The sequence below is a fragment of the Gopherus evgoodei genome, chromosome 1 (genome assembly GCF_007399415.2).
Source record: "Gopherus evgoodei ecotype Sinaloan lineage chromosome 1, rGopEvg1_v1.p, whole genome shotgun sequence".
Lineage (NCBI taxonomy): Eukaryota > Metazoa > Chordata > Testudines > Testudinidae > Gopherus > Gopherus evgoodei.
Genome location: NC_044322.1, coordinates 299,150,012 through 299,175,183, shown reverse-complemented (window position 1 = coordinate 299,175,183; position 25,172 = coordinate 299,150,012). Strand labels below are relative to the sequence as shown.

The 25,172-nt window shown below is 41.5% G+C and overlaps 2 protein-coding genes across 2 annotated transcripts in view; both read right to left on the bottom strand.

Annotated features, from left to right (window-relative positions):
- Positions 1-9,825, bottom strand: part of PTPRB (protein tyrosine phosphatase receptor type B) — a 93,621-nt gene extending 83,796 nt beyond the window's left edge. Inside the window, exons 1-2 of the mRNA XM_030548741.1 lie at positions 9,757-9,825; positions 8,103-8,495 (exon numbers count right to left, since the gene is read on the bottom strand). Coding sequence (XP_030404601.1) covers positions 8,103-8,495; positions 9,757-9,811 — 448 coding nt within the window. The 5' untranslated portion in view covers positions 9,812-9,825. The remainder of the gene's footprint in view (positions 1-8,102; positions 8,496-9,756) is intronic.
- Positions 9,826-10,630: 805 nt separating this feature from the next.
- PTPRR (protein tyrosine phosphatase receptor type R) overlaps positions 10,631-25,172 on the bottom strand; it is a 229,956-nt gene continuing 215,414 nt past the window's right edge. The window contains 3 exon segments of the mRNA XM_030548740.1: positions 10,631-11,868; positions 19,151-19,264; positions 23,846-24,003. Of these exon segments, the coding sequence (XP_030404600.1) occupies positions 11,775-11,868; positions 19,151-19,264; positions 23,846-24,003 (366 nt within the window). The 3' untranslated portion in view covers positions 10,631-11,774.

Genomic DNA, 25,172 nt, shown 5'->3' with positions numbered 1-25,172 from the left:
TCTTCTCTTCTGCAGACTAAATAATCCCAGTTCCCTCAGTCTCTTCTCATAAGTCATGTGCTCCAGCCCCCTAATCATTTTTGTTGCCCTCCACTGGACTGTTTCCAATTTTTCCACATCCTTCTTGTAGCGTGGAGCCCAAAACTGGACACAGTACTCCAGATGAGGCCTCACCAATGCTGAATAGAGGGGAATTATCACAGCCCTCGATCTGCTGGCAATACTCCTGCTTATACAGCCCAAAATGCCATTAGCCTTCTTGACAACAAGGGCACACTGTTGACTCATATCCAGCTTCTCGTCCACTGTAACCCCGAGGTCCTTTTCTGCAGAACTGTTGCCTAGCCATTTGGTCCTTAGTCTGTAGCAGCGCATGGGGTTCTTCCGTCCTAAGTGCCAGACTCTGCACTTGTCCTTGTTGAACTTCATCAGATTTCTTTTGGCCCAATTCTCTAATTTGTCTAGGTCCCTCTGTATCCTATCGCTATCCTCCAGGGTATCTACCACTCCTTGCAGTTTAGTGTCATCTGCAAACTTGCTAAGGGTGCAATCCACACCATCCTCCAGATCATTAATGAAGATATTGAACAAAACTGGCCCCAGGACTGACCCTTGGGGCACTCTGCTTGATCCCGGCTGCCAACTAGACATGGAGCCATCGATCACTACCTGTTGAGCCCAACAATCTAGCCAGCTTTCTATCCACCTTATAGTCCATTCATCCAGCCCATACTTCTTTAACTTGCTAGTAAGAATACTGTGGAAGATCGTATCAAAAAGGTTTACTAAAGTCAAGGAATAACACATCCACTGCTTTCTCCTCATCCACAGAGCCAGTTATCTCATCATAAAAGGCAGTTAGGTTAGTCAGTCACCAAGTCAGCCCTTGGTGAATCCATGCTGACTGTTCCTGATCACTTTCCTCTCCTCTAAGTGCTTCAAAATTGATTCCTGAGGACCTGGTCCATGATTTTTCCAGGGTCTGAGGTGAGGCTGACTGGCCTGTAGTTTCCCGGATCCTCCTTCTTCCCTTTTTTAAAGATGGGCACTACATTAGCCTTTTTCCAGTCATCCAGGACCATGAGTTTTCAAAGATAAAGTTATTATAATGACTTCAAAGATGAAGTCATTATATATATAGTATTTGTTGGTGAGAGTTCAGGAGAGACCTAGAGGTTTTAAGATCATCATAAAGATGGGAAATAGTTTCTTTAAAAGTGCACAAATATAATGTAAGTACTGGTACTCTTTACTTAAGCAATGAGACATGGGAAGCAGAATATTTTTAGGTGATTATAGGGTATCTTGGATAGCCTTAAAATGCACGAAGATGAAAGCCAAGTGGCTTTAGCCATCCAAGATATGTAGTAATTGTTTTGAAAATACTTTGTCCTTAATGCTCTTATGGAGGGATGGTGGTTGATTTATTTTATTTTAGGAACTCAGGTTAAACAAAAAGCAAGTGAAATAATGCGGTGTTCTTTAGTTGGAAATCATAGTTTTTAGAATGAAAACATACAGGGTATTTTTTTAAGCTTTTATGTAAAAAACTGATAATTTTATGCTACAGATTATATATTTTTCTAAATATCTTAAAAAAACTTTTCTAATTGAAACCATTTGTCAGACACCATTTGTTTCATGTTCAGTGTATGTTGCATCATATTGCTTTGTTAAAGGCATACAGTAAAGCTGGTTGAAATTCTTTGAAATTTTGACAAAAATATTATGTGAAAACTTTTGAATTTTTGTATGTGCGTAAAACGTTTCATCACTTTTTTGACCAGCTCTAACATACACTAATTTGTAAACCAAAAAATCTGTATGCTACAGTTAGGCTGAAGGGTGAACCTTTAGCTCCTCACTTGTGCTGACCAGGAGCTCCAACTGCTTTGGATGGTGGATGCTAAGTACCTTGTAGACAGTGGTGAAAGTCTGGGCCACTGGAATTTTGATGGACCAGAAAAGCATTGTTCTAACAGCTTTGGCAAGAAGGTGGCTAGCAGATGGAAAAATGCTTTCTATCACTTCTATTTTCAGTTTAACCTACATTTTAAACCAACAAAAAACCCTTGGTATGAGACCTGTTTGGAAGAGAAATAGCTGGAACTATAGAGACTCCAAGAAGGAGGCAGGAGAATCTAAGAGGGCCCTTCTCACAATGAACCCTCCACATTAGATGTTGGGGATTATTGAGTGCTTCTTCTGGCTAGCTGGCTACTTTATGCCTGATCCTACCCCTTTGAAGTCAATACGAGGTTTACCATTGACATTAAAGGTGGCAGGATCAAGACCTTTTGGCTTTAATCTCCTCATCATGTAACCCTCCAAGACTCAGTCCAATGTTTGAGACAGAAAAAGAGGACAGGCGCACAAGAGGTGTGCAGAAGGGCACTGTTATAGAGGGGAGGGTCTGGATGAGGGACAGATGGTGAAAAGGAGCAGATCAAGTGGAAGGGAGTGGGGAAAATGGAAACAAGAAATATTGGCACTAACAGGCTGAATGTCAAAGTGTACAGTGTAATGGGGTTTAGCAAATCCCACACTGAGCAAAGGCAGAAGGGAGAGGAGAGTGCCCCCTACTTACAGGCAATCAGGCTGATCACTCCCCCTGCACAGCTGCTGAAACATCCTATCACAGAGACATGGACTCACAGCTGTGACCAATAAGGAAAACAAGCCCATCTATAAATGAGGGTGAACAGAGAAGGAAAGGGAGATAGAAAAGCCTGGGATAGCAGAGAGTCAGCTAGCTCCAATTTAGGCTGCATCTAAGAAGCCCAAAAGGAGATGGCATACTCTGGAGTTGAAGCTAAGAATTTATGGATTGGTTGAATTTAAGGGGACCAATTAGGAAAAACTGAGTCCCTTAGACAGGCTGCACCAAGAGCAGCTGACAATGAGTCATTTTTCTTATTTGTTATATCCTCTGTTTTGTCTAGCTGAAGTTGCAGACTAAACAGACTGAGGATATAATGATGTATTTGGTGCACATTTCCCCGCCTCTTGTTCTGTGTCTTTGAGGAGCTGAGCACGCTAAGGCAGGGGTTCTCTCAACAAATTTTTTGGTGGCCTCAGAGTGCGGCCACCAACTCTTGCTGGCAGCTGCTGTGACCATTTCCCCAAAATATTTAATTAATATTAGAAAAAACAAATAAATATGCACAGATAATGTATCCAAATCATTATAATGTATCTATGTAGGTTTTTTTTGCAGACTCAATAATAAAAATAGTGTACAGTTGTCTCTATTCGTTAGCGGATCTAAACAGAATAGAAACACAAATAAGGTGCTTTGAACATTCTTGTCTTTTTCTTATTGTTTCTTTTGCTTTTTTTGGTTGCTTTTTATTCTGCTAGCTACTAAGTGATGCTGTGAAAAGTGATACTAACAAACACACAAATATCACTTCTCACAGAAGACTCACTCAGCCCCAGAAAGCCCGGGGACAAATTAAGCCCTTGATGGGGAGGTGGGTACAGAGGCAGCAGGGGCCAAGGGCAATGGGGCACTGAGGGAGACAGCAGGGGGGCAGAGGTGATGGAGGGTGAGTTTGGGGCCAGAGTCCGTCACCACGCAGCCAGGGAATGGAGCCCAAAGCGCATGCCGAGGGGACAGGGCTTAGGGACAGAGCCCGAAGCTCCGTGGCTGGATCCTGCCACCTGAGACCTGAAGCCCAACCCCACTGACTCCAGGAAGGTGGGGAACTCACTGGCTACTTGTATCTCTCCAGAGTCGGGCAGGGCCCTACCACTCCTGGTGGCCCCTGGGGAGGTGCTGCTGCTTTGCGCTCTCATCTCCTCCTCCCCATCACCGCCCAGGAGGCTGTGGCCACAAGAAAAGCCCCTGGTGGCTGCATTTGAGAAATGCTGCACTAAGGTACTCAACACATGATAAATCCATTTTATCTTTACGGTGGTAAGTGCTGTATTTAGATTGGGCTCAGGCCTGAAGTTTTTAGTCCTAGGAAAAACATGGGAGTGTTTGCTGCAGTAAGAACAGCAGGCTAGGTCTATATCAGTACCATAGAGGGGGGTAATGCAATATTACTGTCTTCTAAACCAGTATATAGGCTACATGGTGATTACTAGAGCTGAGTGAATAATCACAAAGCATTTGACCAGTTTACCATTCTTTTCTCATTTGCCAACCATCCACAGATCACAATAGTACTGGCCCTAAAATTATCTGTGGACAATTATTTTGGCTATTTCCTCTGTGGTAGTAATTACCTTTCACCTTTCTCACCTAGCAGCTACCAAATCTCGTAACTACCAAATAATCTACAGGACATAAAATTTTGGTGCAATTCTATAATAGTGCCTCTTACAAATCATGTACACAGCTGTTGTTGGGCCAGAGTTTGAGCTTTTGTGAATCCCTCAGTCTCCCATATTTCCATTTGTAAGTCATGCAAGACTCAGGAAACCCAGCAACATTGTAGTGTTCCCAGTAGATTAGTGATAGACAAATATCAAAATAGATCCCCTGAAATATATACACTTAAACTAAATATTTGAGCTCTTCTCTTGCTGTCCCCCACTTCTGCATATGCTATATTTACTCTCCATACTAAGGCTAGCTGGAAAAGAACTCAATTTCTGGAAAAAAATGGTTTTGAAATTTGGTTTCATTCCATGTGTGGATGAAACCAAGGCCCTTTGAAACTTTTCCCTAAAAACCAGAAAGAAGAAGATACCCATGCCAGAATAGCCAATAGCCCAGGGGCTAGAGCACGCCTGGAATGCGAGAGTTAGCAGAGCGGGGACTTGAACCTCTGACTCCCGCATCCCGAGTGTCCTGGGAAGTGTTTCTTTCTTTCTGGGCTGATTAATATTTACTTATTTATGCAAAATGAAAGAGGTCCAACAGCAAAGATTGTGAGAGACTCACCCCAGAATGGCCTATACTGGGATGTGAAAGACCAAGGTTCAAGTCCCTGCTCTAAATCAAGTAGAGTTTGGACTTGAATCAGCACACCCTACAGCCCAGCTGAGTGCCCTAACCACTAGCTTATTGGCTATTCTGTGGATTCTCTCCACCCTACTCCCTAGAGTTTCCATCTTGGACTTGAGAAAGCCTTCTAACTGATACATTTCCAACAGCAGTTTTGGTTTCACACAAAAAGATCCTACTCCTAATGCCATCTTTCCCTTCCTCCCAAATCCCTCAATTTGCTCCCTGATCGCATGCTTCATTACCTCTATTCCTTCAAGTGCAATCCATTTCCCGATCATTCTCTCTGTTTTGGGCCTTTTCACACACTCCCCTACTCCTCCTAGCTCCTAGTTCTAGTGCTGTTCTGAATCCAACAGGCTGCTAGTTTCCTGTACCCACTTTGCTTATTGTATCCCAAGTTCTTGGTATAAACTCAGTAGATCTAACAACACTGGAAGCTGTCTTGAAATTTCACAATCATGTGAGCCTTCCATGGATCAATGTGCCCCAGAATTGTGTTTTTGACCTTGAAAAGAAGACCTTACAGATTTGAGGTTCATCCTACAAAAGGCTGTGCCCTCAACTCTTACTGACTTGAGTGGGAGTTTAAGATACTTAGCATCTCATGGGGACGCATAGCACCTTGCAAGATTGGCCCCTTGATTATGGAATTTGGTCCAACCAACTGCCAGACTCATTGAAACTCAGTCATGGATTTTGTGAGATGGTGAAGGAAGGAAAGGCCTGTGCTGGATTAAGAAGTCACTTCTGACTGGTTAGGGATGGGATACTTATCCAAACTGATCCTGACCTTCACAAAGAGTCATATGTGCTCTAGAGACCATATGTGCTCTAGAACCAAAATTCTGTATTCCAACATTTGTAAGAAGTCAGATTTGAAATTGAAATCTGAATTCAAACTTTCTCAAAGTTCAGGATGTTCATATTTGATGTTTGGATTAGGCCTGTTACAGAAATAGTTGCACTTCTTGGGTTTGGGAGCATGTCCCATCTCAAATTTGGTTAGATGTTTGGGCAGAGATTCAGCCTGATTTTCTTTTTTTGGAAGACTTTTTTTTCCTTTGCCAAAACCTCACTATTCTTCAGTGCATGGTAACTACCATAAAAGCAAAGAGTACTTATATTAAAATAGAGCATTACCAGAGTAGAATAATTTGCATCCATTCCAATTCTGAAGACATTATGCAGTCCTTACTGTGTAATTTTACCTGAATAAAATAAAAAGCCAACATTTTCCAACTCGAGTCCCTAAAGCTATCATTCTATATCTATATTTAGACATGTAAACAAATGAAAGCGGCTGATCATGCACAGCTCCCATTGTTGTCAATGTCAGATGCAGATGCTCAGCACCTCTGACAATCAGCCCATTTGTTTAGGTGTCTAAATATGGAACCTAAATTTAGGCATCCAAGTTGAAAAGTTTTGGCCAGAGTTAGACTTTATGTCTGGGTCAATTAGCATTATGATTTTTTTCTATAGTATTCAGTGTTTTATACTTTTATGAAGAAAGTTGCAGCACTCTGTGCTTAAGTCTACTCCTTTACAGTCCTTGTTATGACATTATAAACACATGGTGTTAGTGCCTGTTGAATGCTTGGAAATTTTTAGTCATCCGACGAAAGTGATAACTGAGACCTATTGTACTACCGATTTTTCAGCAGAACTCCACAAAGAAGTCAATGAGGACATCTGCTTAAAAATGGAAGGCACAACAGGGCCCGCAAAATGCCTTTCAGTGTCATATATTGTACTTCAAATATGCTTGTATTTTTTTAAAGAGAATGCTCTTGTTTCAAAGCTGGAATGTGGACTCAAGTGACAATATGAAATTACCCACCAGCCAACCCCTTTTCCTTCTTCTATTTTAGCTCCCATGTGCATTCTGTAGACACTCACAACAACATATTACCTGTCCTCTTGATCTATTTTACATCCTTACTGTGGCCCTGATTCCATAAACATTCATCTTCATGACATACTCAGGTGAGCAGTCCCACGGCTTTGAGTAAATGTATGTAAATTGTTGTCGGATTAGGCCTAATCTTATTAAAAATGGTAAATCAGATGTGAATCAGGCCCAAAATATATAATGTAAAATAGATTACAAAAATAAGGATAACTGACAAAAAAGTCTTATAATGACTCACTCATTTTGTTTTAAACTTCCTAAAAAAAATCTGATGGTCACATGACACATTCGTGTATCAATTTTAAAGCAATTTTTTTAAAGGATGGAATAAATCACATGTGATGCAGCTTATTGTCTTTGTAATAAAGAGCTAGCTAGCTAGGTCATTATGATTTACTTCAATGTCCTGCTCAATCATAGCACAGGACAATCCTGAAAAGTGCTACTGTGACCTCAAATAAACAACAAAGAGCTGTTAACTTAGATTATTAAACAACATTCAGACCCTTTCTAGCCACATTTCATATCATAGCTGTATATAAACACATACCGCATATAGAGGTACACACAGACATATACATCTTAAAATCTTATCACCTGTATTTCCATAGGTTTGGGTTCAGTTCATTATACTGAGGATTTTGTGTTGGTTACAAGGAATATTCCCCATATTGGTATAGTGATACTGCTGCATAAACAGCAGAATGTGTAGGTTCTTTGTTCATTGGGAACAAGCATTCAGGTTATCAGTGAGGTTGTACTGTATCTATCCCATTTTCAGATGACTCTTTGCCCCTTTTGGTAGATTTTTGAAATGTGCATATGTATGATAAAGTGGATGAGGAGGAGGATCTGAATAATTTCACATTAGTATAAAGTACATCAAAGCCGCACCAAAAATTATATTCTTCTTTTTTTGGGAAGTAAATAGCACGAGAGTCTGGTGGATTAAGCCTTATACATAAAGATTTGGGCCCAAAAATGAAACAGAAAAGGGAACACCCAGTCTGAAAATACACCCAAGCTATCAAAAACATTGAATGTTAGAAAGGCAGCTCTCATGGCTGTCTTAAAGCTAGTCTTTTTACGGCATTCTGATTTTGGATTCTGAACAATCCTTTAAATTAACCTCCCATGAGCAATGTCATAGTCCTTAAAATGTGATTGAGTGCAACAGAGACCGGATTGTTACCATAGCTCCCAGGACACTGCCTGAAAGGATAAGCTCACCTTTGTGTGGGCACAGATTTTCATAGGCAGTTTTCCCCTTGTCGTCGACATCTATTTGCTTCCAGCTATGGGGGTATTTTCTACCCTTCTTGATCATTACCCTCGGGCCTTGTTTTGTGAGAAAGAGAGAGCTGTTTGCCACCTGGAGGAGCCCTTCCGTGTTGTGGAAGATCCAGCTGGGTGCCTGAGGGCAGTCTATGAAGATGCTGCGGGACGATGCAGCAGAGGACTTGGAGATGCCCAAACACTGGCCAGATCTAACATGGAGCAGCTTCTCATTCTCTGTCCACCTCCACTGCTGGTTTGGATCAGTCAGATTGCACTTGCCCACACATGCTGTTTTGCCTCCAACAAGACATTGCTGTTTCTGGACATGGATAATCAGAAACCCTTCTGGAAGATGAAAAACCCATCAAAATACAAAAAATCATATGTGGCCCTTAAAAAATAAATCCCGATGACTTTTTTTCTCTCTCTCTTTTGGTTTATATCAGTTTTTTCTGACCTGAACCGGCAGAAATGATTTTAAAAGCCACAACAATTACAATTGTTTGGTCTGGGAACTGCAAAGGGCAAGAATGCAACAAACCCTTTTTGGTAAAGTTCACCTTGACCGTCTATGTAACAACAAAAGAAATCAAACTTGAATTAAAAGGAAATCAAGGGGGCTATTGACTTTCAGCTCATTTCTGAAAAACCCTCTCCCTCCTCTTCAAATACACAGAGATCCATTAGCCTTCCTTACTGTCACCACAAGTTAAATCCACTGTTTTTGACTGCACATTGATTTTTTTTTTAAGGAAATCATAGTATTTAGAGGGGGAAGGAGGGATAAAAAAGGGGACTTTCCAAAATCTATTTGCCTCTCCAGGGCTATGTTTCATTTATCTTTTACAAAGAATGGGGGCTTTTGACTGATATGAAATCTGTGTAGCTTACACTCCTAAATATATTGACTCCTCTTGTTATTTTGTAACCATCCCACTACAGATTGGATTGACTCTTTTATCATCCCAGCTTAAATGTATACATCCAACACTGAAATGAACAGAAGGAAAATCATTCACTGAAATCAAACTCCCCCAGCCCCAAATTCCCCCTTGTTACAGAGAACAGAATTGGATGGTTCAAAATCAATCTCAGTATCACTTAATTTTTTTTTAAGTCATTTATTTAGTCAAAGCTTTGGGCTTCACTAGATAAACAAAACCATTTAAAAACAATTCATATGATTTCCTTGTTTTTTCATTCCCTCTTTCTTATGGTGCAGGACATAAGATTGTGTTCTAACTAAGTGCCCCAAGAAGCTTCTACTTTTGTAAGTTTCACAAAGCTTTAATAAGTAATCTGAATCTCTCCTCAAAGGAACCTGGCTCAGGGCTCAGCCATTGGATTGTCTAGTCAGAGATCTCTTTTAAAAAATGATGTATATACAACATTCAAGGAGAGAGAGTTTATTTTCCTTTGGAGAGAAATCTAAACAGTACTGGCTTTGTTGGCCCTGCCCTTCCCCCCGATCCATCTTGTATAAACTCAGGCTGAGAAGTGGTTCTATTTTCACAGCATTGAATAAGTTTCAAGCAACCCTTGGGAGCCCTGGTTAGTGACAGAATGAGAACGGGAACAGAGGGGGGAACCTGGGAAATGCGCTTACCTGAGATCTTGAAGGCCAGGCAGGTGAAAATCAGGACATGAAATAAAGGATCCATTTTCCATCTAACAACTCCCCATGCTTCTCTTTAAAAAAAAAAAAACAAAAAAAAACCACACACACACACAATCACCACCTCAGATAAGCGAAGCGAAGGCTAGGAAGGAAATGTGCCTTCACAGGGGGAAAAGTCAGTGACGAGCACTTCCTTCTATTCAATAGTTTTGGGGAATTTTATACCACTTTGTCCTTTCATATGATTCTTCAGAGTTTACTGACTCTGATTTATTTTGGAAAAATACAAGCAAAAAGGGTAGATTTTGAAACTACCAAGCCTCACACCCAAACAAAAAGATGTTTCAAAATCTGAACAACATATTAGACTAAAAATATAAGGAAAAGGGACAGTAATTTCATGTAATTGACTGTTCATGAAACATTACACGTCTGTAGGTGATTTGGATTGTGCTGAATAAACACATACCATGCTATCCAGTAAACACCATACACAGTTTCTGTAATGAAATGTTGTTATTAAATACTACTTCCAACTCCTCTTTATGAGTTCTGAAAACCATACATGGTGGGAGTGCAAATCTCTGAGTTCTTTACTAAGTCCTTACTCATGTACACTCCCATTATAGGATCAAGTGATGTTGACTTTGGTTCAACATCATCTGATCCATTTTGCCTACATACAGTGAGAATTTGCCTTAACTAAAAGCTGAATAAAGGCCTCAATGATTTGACCCTCCAAATGGTCAGAAGACAGCATGAAATTAACTAGAGCAGATTGGGCTACAGTTGCCTTATTGTGGTATTATAATAATAGTAATGGTTAATTACTGTACACAAAAAAAACTCCAGATTCACTAACTATTTTGTATCAATGTAGTTTATTGTCAGTATGAAGCAAAGTCAACATCATTGAATTAAAAACTGATTTTATCCTGGATGCAGACCTCTTAGTGTTGTAAGTAGTTATGCTAGATTCACATTTCTTTTAGAGAGCAAATCTGTGCAGAAATATAAGGAAACATTCATAGCAGATTTTTTTGTATAACTATTTTTTGTTCCTGTTACAGAAGAGCTCATATTTCCAAAGGCATCCATTTCTTAACAGAAGAGATACAACATGTAGACAACATATGCAAAAAATCCCCTCTTAGTAAAAGACAGACACATATTTAAAATCCTTACTATTTAATATATGCTACAAAGTTTCTTTTAAAAGTAAAATGACTTATACAATTTACAAATACACTGGATTCAGGTCAGGAGCAGAAGCAGCTTCTAACAGCATAGAGTACAATCAACAGCATAGAGTAAATACATACATATACACTGAATAACAGAGGTTGTGCTCTGTAACTGCTTTATAGGACCTACTGTAAATACGCATTAAATAGCTAATAGTATGAAGAACAGATATTTCCATATAAAAGATATATCTGCTTTTGAACAGTTTCAAAAACAAAAGGATTTTCTTCTCCTTAAATCCATAATTGATCACTTGCAACATTAGCAGCAAGAGTCTTATGTGGCCAAGAAATAAGCTCACCACATAATAGGTAATAGCACTTAACAGGTACAGTTTAACAGCTGACAGTCCATTCACAAGACAGAGTTGGCAAATGTTAAAGCATTTATACACTTAGAAAAACATTTCTCCTGTAGAAGTTCCAGTTTCCATCTGACTGCAGCAGTAGTACATACCATACATACATTCTGTATAGCAGATATTGTTATTACAGAAATAAATCCACCTTTTAGCTATATATATGTGAAATCCACATGGAGCATCAGTACAGTACCTTCTTTAAAAATCATTTTTGGGAAGCTTACAATACATTCATATACAGTAAGGATCTGGCAATCTTTATATTTTTGACAAACCATCCACTATCCTTTCACAAGTTGGCTTCAAAGCATCCACTGCAGTAAACTCCTTGAAGAAGTTGCTGGTAGGTAATGAAACAAATTACCTCAAGAGATCGACATTCTGATCACCCTTCATGGTTTCACTGGACAGCTTCTGCAGAAAGTCTGCTTTCATACAAACTCAATGCATGGTGCACAAATTCATATTGTTCACTGGTCTGAATCATTCCACCTCTGAAAAGAAAGTACAATAGAATGAAACCTTATTTCTTAAAAATCAAACAATCTGCTCTGCTGCTAAGAACCAGAGGATGTGCTTTAACAATTGTTAAAAAAAATAATGCATTAAATAATTTGTGACTGAACTCCTTGGAGGAGAATTGTCTGTCTCCTTCTCTGTTTTACTTTCATTCTGCCATATATTTCATGTTATAGCAGTCTTGGATGATGACCCAGCACATGTTCATTTTAAGAACACTTTCACTACAGATTTGACAAAACGCAAACAAGTTACCAATGTGAGATTTATAAAGATAGCTACAATATTCTCCCCAAGGTTTAAGTATCTGAACTGCCTTCCAAAATCTCAGAGGGACGGGTGTGGAACATGCTTTCAGAAGTCTTAAAAGAGCAATACTCGTATGCAGAAACTACAGAACCCAAACCACCCAAAAAAGAAAATCAAACTTCTGCTGGTGGCATCTGACTAAGATGATAAAAACGAACATGCATTGGGCCGTGCTGCTTTGGATTGTTATTGAGCATAACTTGTCATCAGCATGTTCTCTGGAATGGTGGTTGAAGAATGAAGGGACCTAACAATCTTTAGTGCATCTGGCACGTAAATATCTTGTGACACTGGCTAAAACAGTGCCATGCAAACACCTGTTCTTACTTTCAGGTGACACTGTAAACAAGAAGCAGGCAGCATTATCCCCTGCTAAGGTAAACAAACTTGTTTGTCTTAGCGATTGGCTGAACAATAGGTAGAACTGAGTGGACTTGTAGGCTCTAAAGTTTTACATTGTTTTGTTTTTGAATGCAGTTATTTTTGTACATAATTCTATATTTGTAAGTTCAACTTTCATGATAAAGAGACTGCACTACAGTACTTGTATTAGGTGAATGAAAAATATGATTTCTTTTGTTTTTTACAGTGTAAATATTTGTAATAAAAATAAATATAAAGTGTGTACTGTACACTTTGTATTCTGAGTCTTAATTGAAATCAATAGATTTGAAAATGTAGAAAACATCCAAAACTATTTCAATAAATGGTATTCTATTATTTAACAGGATGATTGATCATGAAATTAATCATGATTTTTTTAAATAATTCAATTAATGATTATTAATTTTTTAATCACTTGACAGCCCTACTTGTTATTACATTATGAATATCCAATTCTGACACAACAGGTATAAGAACTATAGGGAACCATATAGCCAGCAGCTAAGCTGTTAAAATCCAAATTTGAAACCCCACACAATTATGGGGAATTACTATGAAGCACTTTATATGCTGTATTTTAAGCACAACTAAGATTAGATATGTCATAAAAAACTCAGTCACTTGGGGCAGATTCTGATACCCTTTATACATGTTGAGTTCCATTCTCCCAGAGTAATCCTATTGATTTTATTGGGGCCGTTGGAGGACTGAGGTACTACTCAGCATGAATAAGGGCAAGAGAACCTAGACCATACTGTACACAGATTTCATTCTTCTTCATATCCTAAAAATGTAACCTAAAGTGACCCTTTGATCACATGTACAGAGAGCAGCTCTTCCTCTCCTCTTTCTAACGCCTACAATGCATCCTGTCTAAACGGCAGACACAGAAGAAATTTTACAGCAGTGACTCATTTCAGCGCCAACAATGAAACTTAGTTAAACTTGAACATAAAAAAGTGTTCAGTGCAGTCCATTTGGATCAGTTACCTACACCAGTACAGCTGTGTGATAACTCAGTTGGTAGCACTGGTTTCAGGCCAGATATTGGGATGAAATCCCAGTAGAACCTAAGCTCATATCAGTGTTGAATGTGAGTACAGTGGTAAGGGGGTGCTGCACTAGTGGAGTACTAGCTGAGGCTGTACTGCATTACCAGTGTTGTCTTTCAGATAGAAAATGAAACTAAGGCTCTTTCTGTCACCACTGAGGTCCATCGGCCAGAGCCCCTCACCGAGTTGGGACCCAGAAGCAGTAGGGGCTATTGCAACTTCAGGGTGTTAAACAACCTGGCCATTACAGACACACCCTCACCTCCCTTCCCACGCTTGCACCAAGCCGCTACTTGGAGTTGATATGTGTGTCTGTCTGGAAGGGAGGATATGGTCTGGGAGGAAAGGAATATGCATTGTGACATACACTTTAAACTGCTTTTGCCAACCCTTTGTTGAACTAGTTGATTTCAGTGAGAGGTTTGCATCACATGGAGTACAGGATCCGGCCTCTCTTAATACAAGGCCTGCTAGGCCACAGAAACTAACAGGTTAACACATTTTAAAATAAACTATGATTTTTCTACACAAAACAAACAAACAACCAAAAAGATAGCTGATAGGCAGAGACGGGCAAAGAAATTTTAAACCAATTTATTCAACAAATACCTTCACCTATTTAGATCTCTTTGTTGGTTTACAACTTTGAGGTCCTTTTGGTTTCCTCATTGCTACTGGATGGCCAAATAGCCAGCTGCAACTGGCAAGGAGACTCAGCTCATTAACAGATTCAGGTTTGGCCACTGTGAACCACACATTTGTGACCTCCAAGCTTGATTATTGCTATCCATTATTCCTAGTAATGAAGCCACGTAGCCTGAAAAGCTCTAGCTGGCACAAAATGCAGCAGCACATCTGCTTAGCAACAGAGACTGATATAAGTACACCACCCTGGGGCTTCTGTCTCTGCACTGGTTCCCCACTGAATATAAAGCACATTTCAAGGTCTCTTGGCTGATATTCTGAGCCCTCCATTGACCCTAGCTACTTATATGAACATCTCTTCCTTAGTGACTCCCACAACAGCTACGTTCCACTGGACTCATGATGCTGCTTTTCAGTAGGGGGAGGCTTGTAAGTGGCAGACAGAATTTTCACAAGAGCTGGCCCTAGACTATGGAACTCACTCCCACAAGAGCTAAGAATGACCATATGTCTCACATACACCACACACAGACACAGCCCTACTAATCAAACTACTTCTCCGACAAGCTGGAGTAGAAGAAAGAGAGATTGCTACTATTTCTTTTTGACTTGGGAGCCACTGAGATACTATATTATCTGTATAATTATCTAGCACGAGAGACTAATTTTTCTGTTTGTGAATTATCTGCACCCAATTAGTGAAATTCCCAGCTTTACTGATTATTGAAAAACTATCCATAGATTTCTTCAGCAAATAACTCCTGGTATGCAGAACATTTATAAACAATTCATTGGGAATATCTGCCATTCTTGTTTTGTCTCTTTGTGTGGGAGCTATGCGTATTAGATGGTATTATTCCAAGTTCTCTGATTGGATGATTTATGTAACTAACCCAAGAGCGGAGTATCTTTCAAATTGCATATTTGGGTGTAAAAAATAAAATCTCACAATTTGTTGTTTTAAATTCCAAATCTGCAGTAGTATTGGTGTGTTCTGTAGTAACATTTGTTTTCAGAGAATATATAAGCTTAACATTTGATATATATATTTTGTCAATATTCTTGAAAAAAAAGCTTGTTCCACTGGAATAGTTACTGAATAGGGGCACAAATAGTGTTGAAATGAGTCTGTTTGCTTAAAAATGCAAATGGAATATCATGGGAAAGAATATGTTGCTGTACTCTCCCAGGGCTGTACACACAGGGCTGTGTCCCCCCTTGTCACAAGACCCTGCCTCCGGTGCCTCCTAAGTCCTCCTCCTCTCCCCCACCCAGCCAGGGCTGCAGCTGTTCCTTAGCTCCCACCGCTCTTCGACTGCTCGCAGCTGGTAACAGCCATCAGGGTGGAGGGACCTGGCTCGGGGGTCAGCAGAGACCTTGGGGAGCAGCGACTGTGGGGTTGGGACCAGAAGCCCATGCCAGAGCGGGTCAGTCCAGGCAGCTGTGGGTAGTCCCAGACCCTCCAACCTTCCCTGGGCAGTGCGACCCAGCAGGTGGAGACACAGGCTGAGGGCTGCTCTTGGGCTCCTCAGCTCCCCATCTGGGCTTACTCCTGCGCTGCTGCTGGCAGTGGCACTGCCACCTTCAGAGCTGGGTGGCTGGAGAAAGGTGACTGCTACGGGGTGCCTATAGCCCCCCTCCCACAATTTGGTTCTCCACCACCAGAGGATTCTCCTACACTGGGGGAATCTTTTGGGTAGCATTATGCCAGTTAAGGCCCTCTTTAGACCAACTCTGCAACATAAAATAGCCACAGAACATGAGAGAATCTGCCCATAAAACTTGTTAAAATTCTGAAATTATCAACACAATACAAATGTTGCCATAAAATTACAAACAAATTTTTAACAAAAATATTTGAAAAGCTATTTTGTTTTTTACTTTTCTGCCAGGACCTGAATTAAGGGTGAAGACACATAGCACCAAGAAAGGTTTCTGAATGATAGCCCTGTTAGTCTCTATGAGGAGTCCTTGTGGCACCTTAGAGATTAACAAATTTATTTGGGCATAAGCTTTCATGGGCTAAAACTGATGCATCTGATGCAGTGGGTTTTAGCCCACAAAAGCTTATGCCCAAATACATTTGTTAGTCTCTAAGGCACCACAAGGACTCCACATTGGTTTTTTTTTTATAGTACCCAGAATTGATTACAGTACTAACATCTAAAGCAACTGTGGTCTTTATCATTAGCACTAACACAGATTAGTACCTAACATAGTTTAACTCTCGGCTTTTGATGTTAGTGATGTAGGAAACTGTTGCAAGAGAAACATAGAACCTCAAATTCAGGTCCTGACAGAAAAGTGAAAAAGGAAAGAACTTTTCAAAATATTCTGGTTAAAAATGTAGGGTGGGATTTTCAGAAGCATTCTGTGTTGATCTAACTGTGCTCCCATTGAAGTCCACAGAAAAACTCACTTTGGCATCAGTAGGAGGAGAATTAGGCAACTCTGAGTGCTTCTGAAAATCTCAAACATAGTTTTCCATAATTTTTAAATTATCCCATGTGTTATGTTAATAATTTAGTAATTTAAACACTTCAATTCACCTTTAAGAATAGTGAATCCTTGTAAGTCCTGACATTTGTATATTTCTTACCCGTGACCGTTTTTTAGACAGAGTGTAGGATGTAGGACTTATCCTACAAGGAGGCAGAGTATTTCTGTTCTATCAGGTTAACAGACACATAGGATACGTCTACACTACGGGATTAGTCCGATTTTACATAAACCGGTTTTGTAAAACAGATTGTAAAAAGTCAAGTGCACGCGGCCACACTAAGCACATTAATTTGGCGGTGTGCGTCCATGGTCCGAGGCTAGCGTCGATTTCCGGAGCGTTGCACAGTGGGTAGCTATTCTGTAGCTATCCCATAGTTCCCGCAGTCTCCCCCGCCCCTTGGAATTCTGGGTTGAGATCCCAGTGCCTGATGGGGCAAAAATCATTGTCGCGGGTGGTTCTGGGTAAATGTTGTCACTCATTCCTTCCTCCGGGATAACAACGGCAGACAATCATTTCGCGCCCTTTTTCCCTGGATTGCCCTGGCAGACGCCATAGCACGGCAACCATGGAGCCCGTTCAGCTTTTTTTTTTTACTGTCACCGTATGTGTACTGGCAGTCGCTAACAGAGGCGTTACTGCAGCGCTACACAGCAGCATTCATTTGCTTTTGCATGATAGCAGAGACAGTTATCAGTCATTCTGTACCGTCTGCTGCCATTGTAAATTGGCAGTAAGATGATGGTTATCTGTCGTTCTGTACTGTCTGCTGCTGTCATGGGTGCCCCTGGCTGAGGTCGGCCAGGGGCGCAAAGGCAAAACTGGGAATGACTCCCTGAGTCAATCCCTCCTTTATGGTTTCTAAAAATAGAGTCAGTCCTGCCTAGAATATGGGGCAAGTGTACTAGAGAACCAGTGTATCAGAGAGCACAGCCGCTCTGTGTCAGATCCCGCAGAAATGATGAGCTACATGCCATTCACAGGGGTGCCCCTGCAACAACCCCACCTGTTGCTTCCCTCCTCCCCCAACCTTCCTGGGCTACTGTAGCAGTGTCCCCCCCATTTGTGTCATGAAGTTATAAAGAATGAAAGAATAAGAAACACTGACTTGTTAGTGAGATAAAATGAGGGGGAGGCAGCCTCCCGGTGCTATGACAGTCCAGGCAGGACATTAAGCGGAGCGGGGGACAGGAGCCCAGCATCCCACTGCTATGATAGTCCAGGCAGTACAGAATCTTTTCTTTACACAGGAAAGGGAAGGGGCTGATGGAGCTCAGCCCCCAGTTTCTATGATGAGGATGGTTACCAGCCGTTCTGTACCATCTACTGGGAATGACCGGGAATCACTCCCATTTTTACCCAGGTGCCCCCGGCCAGCCTCACCTGAGGCCAGCCAGGAGCACTCACGGGCTGATAGTGACGACGGATAGCAGTCATATTGTACCATCTGCCACCGGGGAGGGGAGACGAGCGGATACTGTTCTTCACTGCTGCAGCTTCGCGTCTACCACCAGCATTCAGTAGACATAGGTATTTCTTTCCCTTTTCTTTCACGTGGTGGGGAGAGCGAGTAAACTGATGAGCTATACCATGAACCACGCCTGACAATGTGTTTGAACCTACAGGCACTGGGAGCTCAGCCAAGAATGCAAATACTTTTCGGAGACTGCTGGGGACTGTGGGATAGCTGGAGTCCTCAGTACCCCCTCCCTCCCTCCATGAGCGTCCATTTGATTCTTTGGCTTCCTGTAACGCTTGTCACACAGCACTGTGTAGCCTGGAGATTTTTTTCAAACGCTTTGGCATTTTGTCTTCTGTAACGGAGCTCTGATAGAACAGATTTGTCTCCCCATACAGCGATCAGATCCAGTATCTCCCATACGGTCTATGCTGGAGCTCTTTTTGGATTTGGGACTGCATCGCCACCCGTGCTGATCAGAGCTCCACACTGGGCAAACAGGAAATGAAAATCAAAATTTCACAGGGCTTTTCCTGTTTACGTGGCCACTGCATCCGAGTTCGGATTGCTGTCCAGAGCGGTCACAGTGGTGCACTGTGGGATACCGCCCAGAGGCCAATATCGTCGATTTGCAGCCACACTAACCCTAATCCGATATGGTAATACTGATTTTAGCGCTACTCTTCTCGTTGGGGAGGAGTACAGAAACCGATTTAAAGAGCCCTTTATATCGATATAAAGGGCCTCGTAGTGTGGACAGGTGCACCGTTAAATCAGTTTAACGCTGCTAAAATTGGTTTAAACGCGTAGTGTAGACTAGGCCATATATCAGATCGGAATGTGGCAAACCAGGTTTGAAAATGCCACATTGTGTTCATTGTCTGACTTACAGTTCCACTGCAACTCACCTATCAACTCGTAGCTGGCAGACAATGCTTAGTGCATCTACAACGCCTTCTTCCTTCAACTGGTGACAACCAATGGCAGTAGCAATAAAACATCCAGTTCTTCCTATACCAGCACTGAAATTAAATTAAAACAAAGGTGAACACAGCTGACAGATACCAACCTGCATCCTTCAAAGACGTTGTTCTGATATTGGATATATGGACCTGAAAATACTCAACGTGCAGAAGAGAGACTCATCCGTGGTTAGGTGCATGACTAACTCACTAACTCTGCTAGAAAATGAATGCTCACAGAGCTGCAGCAGATAAATAGTTGTGGTTAGTTTGTGAGGCCCATATGTTCTAACTCTGCACAAAAGTGCCTGGAGGGGCAATGTAATGCAAAACCTATACAGCTCCAATGGACCTGAGGAATCTGAATAGTCTCTGCTCCAGTTCAAGGGGAGATGTGGAGTGACCACAGGAATCTGCCTCCAAAAGGCAGCCAAGGCCGGGTATCTGTATTCCAAGCCCCATTTCCATGGATCTTGCTCAATTGGAGAGATTCTGCCACAGTTCTCTCCACACTAGCCATGGCTGTATGCAAGACCAGTAACCATGCTGCCACTCTCTATCAGTCTCCTGAAGTGCTCTGCAATTCTGCAGCGGGGAGAGGGAGTGAGTGTTGCAACTTGCCATGTTTCTCTCCTTGTTTTCCGTCTGGGGGGAGTGTGGAGGAGGGATGGATAAAGTGAGGCACTAAGTAGTTAAATGATTCTCTGCCTCATTTTATCCATCTGTTTAATGGGTATAATACCAGCTATGTACCTCAGAGGAGTGCTGTGAGGCTTAATTCCATTAGTGTCTGTAGTGTTCTGAGTGTTTTGGATGAAAGGCTACAGTATGAGTGTTGTTAGGATTATATTTATGCAGTGCAGAGGAATCCAGTCTCAGACTCCTGGCTATGGAATTAAAGATGGGAGTGTATTTGAGACTCGGGAACCCCAGGAGTCAGCAATATTAAACATATAAGGATGCGAAGCCAAAAAGTGAGGGGATAGTGAGAAGCAAAACTGGTAGTCAGAAAAGATGATTTCCTGGGGCGAGTCTGAGATCCATAGGTGACATCCTATATCCCTGAATGCCGATACCATCTGGACAAATGTGTCCAAAATGGGATAGAGATATTTTATACACAAGGGAAGGCATAGGAACTAGCCTAAAGTTACTGCACACACATTCTCCTCTTCAAAATATTGTGAAATCCTTTTAAAATGAGGTGCATAAGTTAAAGCTACCAATAGGTCAGCGCTTTCACAGCAGATTCTCCTACCTCTAAAATCCTGGTAGCATTACAGGATTTATATTTCCCACGGATTAACTGTTCTTGGATAAATTTTCCAGTGTATTTGACAAAGGCAAGTTCCCATCTCCCTAGCATCAGGCAAATGTAGGTCCTATCTTTTTACCTGACTTTACTGCAGACTATGCAAGCTAAATCTGACACTCATAGACTTTAAGGCCAGAAGGGACCATCAAAAGGTCACAGAACCTGACCTACCCACTCCTGTAACAGACCCTGTAACCTCTGGCTGAGTCACTGACTTTCTCAAATCTTGACTTAAACACTTCAAGTTACAGAGAATCTGTTACTTACCCTATATCCCTTTCACAATATATCAGGGCAATTTTGTGATCTACTTATATAGGTATTTTTAAGACACCTATCGCTGCACACCTGTGGCAATATATTATGATGTTCTGTATTGCTGTATTGTTTGTTCGTTTTGGCTCTAATACCATAGAGTAGTGTTTATTACTTTTTGGCAATAATTATTTCAAGGCTTAAATTTTCAGTGACTATTTCCCAGAGCCCCCCATACTCCCCACATTTAGGGCTCTAGGCTTCAGCTGCAGGGCGGGAGTCTCAGGGACTCCAGACCCACGGGGTGGGAGATGCTGGGACTAGGGGCTTCAGCATTGGCTGCAAAGGGAGTGAATACAGCATTTTTGGCACCCAAAATGTCAGCATCAGGTTCATCAGCATGGGTAGAGGTAGTTTTGTTACCCAGGCAGTTCCTGCACCTTATATATTAATCTGTTGCTTCTTCTGGGGGCAGAGGATATCTTTTGTGTAATTTGTGTATTGCATATTATGGGCCAGATTCTCAGCTGGCAGAAATCAACATAGTTTCATTGACTTAAATGGAGCTAAATCAATTTATGCCAGCTAAGAATCTAACCCTATGCCTCAATTTTTTCTTTATTTGGTCAATAAAATACATCTCTTACTTTGTATCTAAAGTCTGTTCATTCAAATATACATTCGGTCCAAGACCATCTAGAAGCCAAAACACACTAGCTTATTTGGATATACTAGGCTACACATACAAAAGATAGTGAGTGAGTCATAGACTAGTATAAGATTTGGATGGGCACTTCAAATGACAGAGGAAGCTTCTGTACCTTTACAGTGCAATACTACTCGAAAGCTGGCTGTATAAAACAAACTTTCTTACTTAGTGGATCTGCTCTCTCTGTGTAGTCAGAGTCACATCTGATGATTTAAATGACAAAAAATAAATGTGTACTCCTTTTTCTCCTCTTAGCACTACAGAAATAACTCTGCTGCTGGAAGGGGAGATGGATTATATTATTTCTTACACATAATGCCCTGAATGGACATGCTATTGAAGCACATGGGACAGCAGCCAGCATTTGTAGGTTATTTTTTTCCATTTTACTTTTCAAATGTATTTTTTTTTCAATTTTGATAATAAGTAAAAAACGTAAAAAGCTTTTTATAGCCTTTCTGCGCCAGGTCGAGGGTCATGTTTTGTCCTCAGGTGAGCATGCAATGCTGCCACTGAAATAAATGAGAGCTGCACATATGTATCCCAGGCAAACCGCCCCAAATTTGAAAGTTTTGTGAGATCTGGATACCTCTAGCCCATAAACCAGAAGATTAAAGTGTGGGAAAGTATGTTTGCTAGAAGAGGGAGTATGACACTGTCACTACAGCATCATTTTCATTTCATTAGGGATGCCGAGATTTCAGACCCCCCTATCATGTTATTCACCTCCAAATGACACCAAGTTCCATTGTGCTCCTCCTCATGAAAAAGCATTACTGCATAAATGGGAACCTAGAAGTTCATACATAGATTTGTGGATTGCTTAAGAAAACAAAATAGTAAAGAGAGATCAAAATTGAGGTGGTTGTGGTTTTGGAAAATCTCCTTGGATTTGGTTTGGCATAACAGGGATTATTCAAATCTCTGAATCCCATTTATCCAAATCCCAGAAATGTGGAGCTAGTAGAGGTAGTTTTAGAATAAAAGTTCTGATTTTGACCGATGTCTAGCAAAAAATGCTTTATATCACCATGATTATAAGAAAAAACAAGCAAGGAAATAATTTTTTTTTTGCGGTTGCCTCATCTCCTAACACCTTTTTCAAGTAATATAACAAATTTGAAATCACCTACTACTATTTCATGACGTACAATTTAGTTCACTACAGTACACATGGTAAAATGATAGATAATTAACAGAACTGACTGAATTCTGATGAACAAAATGGGCAGCATTTAGTTCACTATGATTTGTGCGCAGGGCCGGTGCTGCCATTTAGGCAGCCTAGGCAATCGCCTAGGGCGCTAGAATAATTGGTGGGCGCCGTTTTGCCGAAGGAAGCGGCAGGCAGCTCCGGTGGAGCTGCCGCAGAGGTGCCTGCGGAAGGTCCGGTGCTCCGCGGCTCCGGTGGAGCTGCCGTAGTCGTGCCTGCGGACGGTCGGCTCCTCGCGCGGCTCCGGTGGATCGCCCGCAGGCATCACTGCGGCAGCTCCACCGGAGCCACGGAGCACCGGACCCTCCGCAGGCACCACTGCGGCAGCTCCACCGGAGCCACGGAGCACCGGACCCTCCGCAGGCACCACTGCGGCAGCTCCACCGGAGCTGCGGGACCAGTGCGTGGGGCGGCGAAACTGCCATCCGCCTAGGGCGCTCAAACCCCTAGCGCCGGTCCTGTTTGTGCGTAACACTATTTATGGGTTGTGAGTATTTAGCCAACTGCCAAGCAGCTGTGAAAATGTTCACAAACCCCAGAATGATCATGAATTTTAGTACTAATGTGTATTCATCTGAAAAATTTTACCTCAAGTTTGTGATTCATTATTCTCCCATTTAAAAAGTTTCAGGCATCCAATTATGGGCAGAACATGTGACTAATCATACAACATGAACAACGGACAACAAATAGCTAAAGTGAACAGTGAACAATATGGAACACAGACTGAAAACTATTCCTCACAACTGTCTTTCAAACCCTTACCTAATTCATTAGCAGAAATCAGGATTGGTTCAGGAACTATTCACTACCAAAATATGGCTAAATTTCTAAAAAAAAAAATCAATTCAAACTAACCGTTCAACCAGAATTTAGTAAAAGAATTGTGGAACTTTCTCTTAACCACTTCCGGAATTACCTTATTTGAATAGGAAAGGGACTTGTGATCTGAGGGCCTTTTCTGTAGCCAGCAGTGCTGGAGCAATTTTTACAGTGGGGGTGCTGAAGGTGGAAACCATGTATTTGGGTTATTATTACTACTTCAAGCCAATGCTCCCCTAGTTCCAGCACCTATGTCTGTAGCCCTACTACAAGAATTCCAAGCCATTGAGTTTTGCAGTTATTCTTTAAAGAAAACTAGTAGATTACCTGCAGTGCACAATTACAGGCCCTCTGCCAGCTGATGCCATCCTGTCCTCTTCCACATCCAGCATAAGCTGCAAAAGAGGCTGAGCACTATACGGAGTTTTGTGATCCGGCCAGGATGTGTACCAATAGTGTTTCACATTTTGGGACTGACTCCCTTGCTGGAAATAATGTAAAGATATCACTTATACACTTGTGAAGAACAATTTTGCAATTAATTTTATTTCTCTCAATATGATAAACTTTAGACACATGCATGTATGAAGGCAGAATTTGGCCCATTTACATACATTATCAAACTGAATACCAGTGATTATTTGGGGAATCCAACTGCTGATAAATCACATATCTTGATATGGTGAAACAAGATACTCAGACCCAGATTCTTTTCTGCTCCTATTTACACCAGGTGGTTAAGGTCACCATGGGTCCTCATTATCAGCTGGGGATTGCTAGAATGTAATGGACTCTGGCCAGACCTTCTCTCTGCCCTCTGCATAGTGGGATGTGAACAGAGGGGCTGGCATAGAAGGAGGAGTGCAGCAATAAGAAAGGAGTAAGGCCACATAATTTGGCCTTTAAATTGTATTCATATTCTTGACATTGTTTAATTTGTCCACTATCTGCTAAAAAACCTTATCATAAGTATTGAAGCAGGTCTTACATTAGAATTACAATACCCTAGATATATGAACACAGGAACTACTTTACTGGATTAGACTAGTAGCCCATCTTGTCCAGCATTCTGTTTCTAACAGTGGCGACTACCAGATGCTTCAGAAGCAGATGAAGAAACCTCATTGCAGAGAATTATGGAATAACTTGCTCATAGGAGGATTTTCTTCCTAACTCCAGACAGGTACTGTTTGGCTTATGCCCTGAAGCATCACGTTTATATTGCTTATATTTTTATCATATCTAATGAACTGTGGGTGTTCTCATCATCCATATAAATATCTAATCCTTCTCTGAATCCTGTTAAATCCTGGGCCCCTGAATCTCACTTAAACTTAATTCCCTTTACGTTGCTCTTAGGGTTGCCAGATGTCCAGTTTTCAACTGGAAAGTCTGGTCAAAAAGGGGATCTGGCAGTGTCCAGTCAGATGTACTGACTGGACACCAAATGCCCAGTTACTGCCGGGCAGGGGTGCCGGGTCATTAAACCGCACCAGCCCCTCCTCAGCCAGGGCCACCTCCTGCCTGCAGGCAGGCTCCTTGTCAGGCTGCAGTAGCTCCTGTCCCAGCCCCAAGCAGAGGGAGCCCGCTGGGGATGGGAGAAGGGAGGTGGAGATGATCCAGCTAGCGACAAGAGGAGAGGGGAAGAGGAGTG